Consider the following 4,575-nt stretch of genomic DNA (forward strand, 5'->3'; position numbering starts at 1 on the left):
ACAGGGCCTGAATCACACAGGGGACCCCACACAGGGCCTGAATCACACAGGGGACCCCATACAGGGCCTGAATCACATAGGGGACCGCACACAGGGCCTGAATCACACAGGCAACCCCACACAGGGCCTGCATCACACAGGGGACCCTACACAGGGCCTGCATCACACAGGGGACCCCACATAGGGCCTGAATCACACAGGGGACCCCACACAGGGCCTGCATCACATAGGGAACCCCACACAGGGGACCCTACACAGGGCCTGCATTACACAGAGGCCCCCATACAGGGCCTGCATCACACAGAGGACGCCACACAGCACCTGAATCACATAGGGAACCCCACACAGGGGACCCCACACAAGGCCTGAATCACACAGGGGACCCCACACAGGGCCTAAATCACACAGGGGACCCCACACAGGGCCTGCATCACATAGGGAACCCCACACAGGGCCTGAATCACGCAGAGGACTCAATCATTCATCTGCCATGTTGTTGCCTTGGCTGCTGAGAGACCCAGAACTAAACGTAAGATTATAGTAAGAAAGACCCTGACACATCCTTGGCTTCTTGTAAAATTATGTTTCTATTTCCCTTACGTTCCCAGTTTACCTTTCTGTGTAGCCGTGTGTTGGTTTATTATCTGCCTCCAGTTGTTCATGAACTATTAATACTAAAATATGACTACAAATAGATCATCTTTTGTTCAAAGACACATTTTGAGATTAATGTAGAACATGTAAGAAGGTAAGTCTCACAGCCTCACTCCTGCTCCCCCGAGTTTTAACAAGTCTCTTAAATTGTGAATTCCTTTTTCAAATTATCATTTCCTTTTCTAGGTATTAAGCAATGTTTGATTGTCCTCTATTCCTGATTTCTTACAAACCCACAACCATATCTCCACCACACTTAAAAAAAAAAGTACACATAAAATAAGCCACAATCGCCGCAGTCGTCCCGGAGGACACACCCTGCAGATGGGGCTGAGCCCAGGGCTGCCTGCTGTGTGCTACGGGGCAACAAAGCAGTGAACTACAGTCACGGCAGATACGTGAATTCTGTAGAAAGTTCTTATGTTGACAAACACCAAACGGTAGGCATTATTTTATCACCAAGTATTCGTTTCCTAGTGAAATGAGTGGATTCATTCTTTTGCATTGTTCATTCCTGTATGTGCCTCAAGTTATTTTTTGCATGTTCAAACACAGACACTTCAACATAGTAAAGTAACAACTTTTTACTCGGCCATAGCGATACAACATATAAGTATCAATAAAATGAAACTCTAGCACTAATGGAAATACGTTCATTGAAAAATTAATCATCAAAGATCCTCTAAAAAGCCAGGTAATTTCATCACAATCAGGACTGAGCCTTCTCTTTTGCACATTTTGCACAGGCCTGGTGTCCAGTGTCCTCAGGCCCCTGCTGGCAAGGGCCGAGTGAGCGCCATGTGCAGCACTTAGGGGCATGAATAGCTGTCAGGAAGGGGTAACTGTTATGGTCAGAAACTCTCCTAAAACCAGAAAACGAAACAAAGCCCCATATCACTGGTGTCTCTCCGGTATCAAATGGCAGCTGTCACAGGGTGGGGAGTACTATTAGAGACACAGGAGTCTTGTCTATTACACCAAGCAACACTTCTTAAGTTTAAGAAATTAAAATGTCCTTTACTTTAAAATTACTGTTAATGCATCGATATCAAAGAATAACCTACAGGGAACCCCACTTGGTTCCAGTGAGACCCTTTCAGGGCCAGACTCACAGGGCGGCATGAGAACCGACATGAGAACCAGCATGAAGGATGCAGCTCTCCTCCTACTGTGATGTGGAGAAGGGGAAGCTGGAACCCGACCAAAGGCTCAGGATACTGGTAGGAGAGCCAGCATTTGGGGCTAATGACTGAAGAAGAGTTATTTTTCGACTATGCCACATTATCCCTTCTAATTCACTATTCCTATTAAAATGTTAGGAATTGTAATAGATACAATATGACTCAAGGTAAAACATGATGACTTTATTTTAAATTTAACACAAATTTAGTTGGAACAGTTCCCAACTTGGGTGTTTCTGTGACTCTTCCAAACACCCTATCTAAATCTTTCCCAAAGATTCATGGTGCTTAGGGGCAGGTCAGAATCATGCCTCAAAAGTCAAATGAAGCCTGACTGTCTTCAAATCTAACTCTAAGTTTCAAGCATCAAGAGGGGTGTTGTGGACAGATGCATACACATATCACTAGGGACACATCAGTCCACATTTTAACCTTGGGTAAGAACATGAATCTTTGAAATAATTCTTTGGAAACTTCATAATTTTTCCCCCCAAATACTGCTGCTATGAAATTACATCTAGCTCATATCTAATTAAAACATTTTAGCAAAATTTAATAATTTTTAGTAATAGTGTGACAAAGTTGAACTATTGACTAATCAGGAGATAGTTCGGGGAAAAATGGATTTTGCTCATGGTTTATTAACTTTTGTTGAAAAGATGAGCAATGCAGTTTTTAAGCCTTTTACATTAGGACCTTCTGTACACTTCTTCACGAAACAATACTTTAAGTAAACTGTTTATTTCAAATATATAAGCCAATAGTTTGCTATATTAACATAGTAATAAAAATATAATAAATGTAATTTAAATCATAGAATTTTCTGAATTCCTTAGGCACACAGCAGAGCAAGTCAGGCAACCACGCTGTGATGGACACTCATTAAAAACCCCTTGCCTCTATGAACACTTGTGGATGGCATGCGATTTGGGAGTGATTTATAATTTTTCCTTTGATTTTACTAAGGGACAATCAAATAATTGCTTGACTTCACCCCTGTATTAGAGTTTCATTAAAAGGAAGTATGGCAAAGTGGTGGGAAGAGGCAGCCCTGAGGAGCGGCAGATGCACCCGCTCCTGAAAGCAGCTTGGAGAACTTGGTTTGGTCACTGGGCGTCTGTTAAGACTGGGTGGGCTGGGTGTTGCAATCTGATTTGTAAAACACTAGCTACACGTTTATTATAGCCTGTGATCTTTCTAACTCATCACATCTGAAACCTTCTTAGTGAAAAGTACAGCACAGTAACACTGTGGGGAGGACAAGGCTTCCTGGGAAAGCAAATCAAAGGTCCGTGTGGACCCGAGAGGAGGCCACAGGCATGTAGGACGTAATTTTTCTGTGATAATTTTCCTTTTTAATAATAACCCACCACTTTATTTCTAGAGGTTCTCCACAGACTCCTGTTACAGACCTGAAATCCCAGCATTTGTGAGATTACTGTAAACATTCGACCCTGAAATCTCACACACTCAATCCATCATGACCTCCCCCTTGGGTGTGACCTCTCCCTGCAGCTGCCCAGGTGCCTTGCATGGGCCTCCGTCCCTGGGATGGACTTTGGGACTGCAGATTGGATAGTAGGTCCCTTTTAATTTGCCATTCACGATTTACCAGAATGAGAGGGTGAAGAGGGACAGAGGGGTCTTCCCAGTGGGGCAGTTTCTCAGCTGCCTGCGTGCCAGCACTGTGCTCACAGAAGGGGATTGAATCTGAGGCTGGTCTTAGCCTGTGTCACCCCGTGGCTTAGCATCAGCTATGTTCCGGAGACATAAGACCGAGTCTCAGTGTGAGAAGAAAGGAACTGCACAGCATGCATTGTTTTCCAAGAAACACCTACTCACAAGTCAGCTCATTTGGCCTGAGTCCCTAAAGAAGCCCCTTTAGATAGTACCTTGTGAAAAGATGCAGGCATTACCTTCTGTGTCTTGCATATTTGCCACTAACATGACCACTGCCGTCACAGCCAGGGGTGGGACAGCTGCAACAGGAAAGAATCGATTACACAGGGACCACGCAGCAGGCGGGGGGGATGGGATGCCTCCGTGGGCAGTGCAGACAGGAGAGAAATCACACGACTGGAAGGAGGGGACGTTGGGGACACTGTTTATTAGCAAGTCTCGGGGTAATTGACCTCATTGGGCAGCGGGCAGGAGCAAGCCGCACTGAACTTCAGTGTGCAGGGTGCCCGTGAGCGGGCGTGGCGTCTGCACTGCTGATGGGGATGTGTTTACTCGCACACACTGACCTGAACAGCTCTTGGATGGCTGGTTCCACGGGAACTGCAGAGAGATGGAAACAGAGAAAGATTTATCATCTATCCTAAGTGCCTTCTTCCATAGAAAATTATTGACAGGGCGATGGGACGTCAGGTCAGAGTGAACTGCAGGGTGAAGGTGACCTGAGCCGGCCTGCAGGTTCAAAGTGCAGACGTACCTCGAACCCCTTTGGACCGCGTGCGATGGCGCTTCTCCTCTGTGTCCACCTCCATCTGGGGAGAGATGAGCAGGCGGTCAGTCCCAATCCTGCCTGTGCAGCCAGCGGGCCTGGGGCTGCCCACTCTCCCCGGCCTCTCACTGCCAGGGCTGTGCTCCCTCTGCTCCCATCCCTTGAGCAAGAAGCCCTGAACATTAGAAGGGTGGAGGGTGCAGGACCCGGCAACCTGGGGGCACTGTTTTCAAAACAACAACTGCCCCTTCTCTTTGGGCAACATGCAAGACGCCCACACTCTGCAGAAGGGCA

The 4,575-nt window shown here is 46.4% G+C and overlaps 1 protein-coding gene across 4 annotated transcripts in view; it reads right to left on the minus strand.

Moving 5' to 3' along the window:
• Positions 1–4,324, minus strand: part of MYT1L (myelin transcription factor 1 like) — a 167,731-nt gene extending 163,407 nt beyond the window's left edge. For all 4 annotated transcript variants that reach the window (XM_023518421.1, XM_023518420.1, XM_012810590.1 and 1 more), the window contains exons 1-3: positions 4,270–4,324; positions 4,082–4,115; positions 3,752–3,814 (exon numbers count right to left, since the gene is read on the minus strand). In XM_023518421.1, coding sequence (XP_023374189.1) covers positions 3,752–3,814; positions 4,082–4,115; positions 4,270–4,324 — 152 coding nt within the window. The remainder of the gene's footprint in view (positions 1–3,751; positions 3,815–4,081; positions 4,116–4,269) is intronic.
• Between the last annotated feature and the right edge of the window lie 251 nt (positions 4,325–4,575).

This window comes from Otolemur garnettii, unplaced genomic scaffold (genome assembly GCF_000181295.1).
Source record: "Otolemur garnettii isolate 467f Iridium unplaced genomic scaffold, OtoGar3 scaffold00139, whole genome shotgun sequence".
NCBI lineage: Eukaryota > Metazoa > Chordata > Mammalia > Primates > Galagidae > Otolemur > Otolemur garnettii.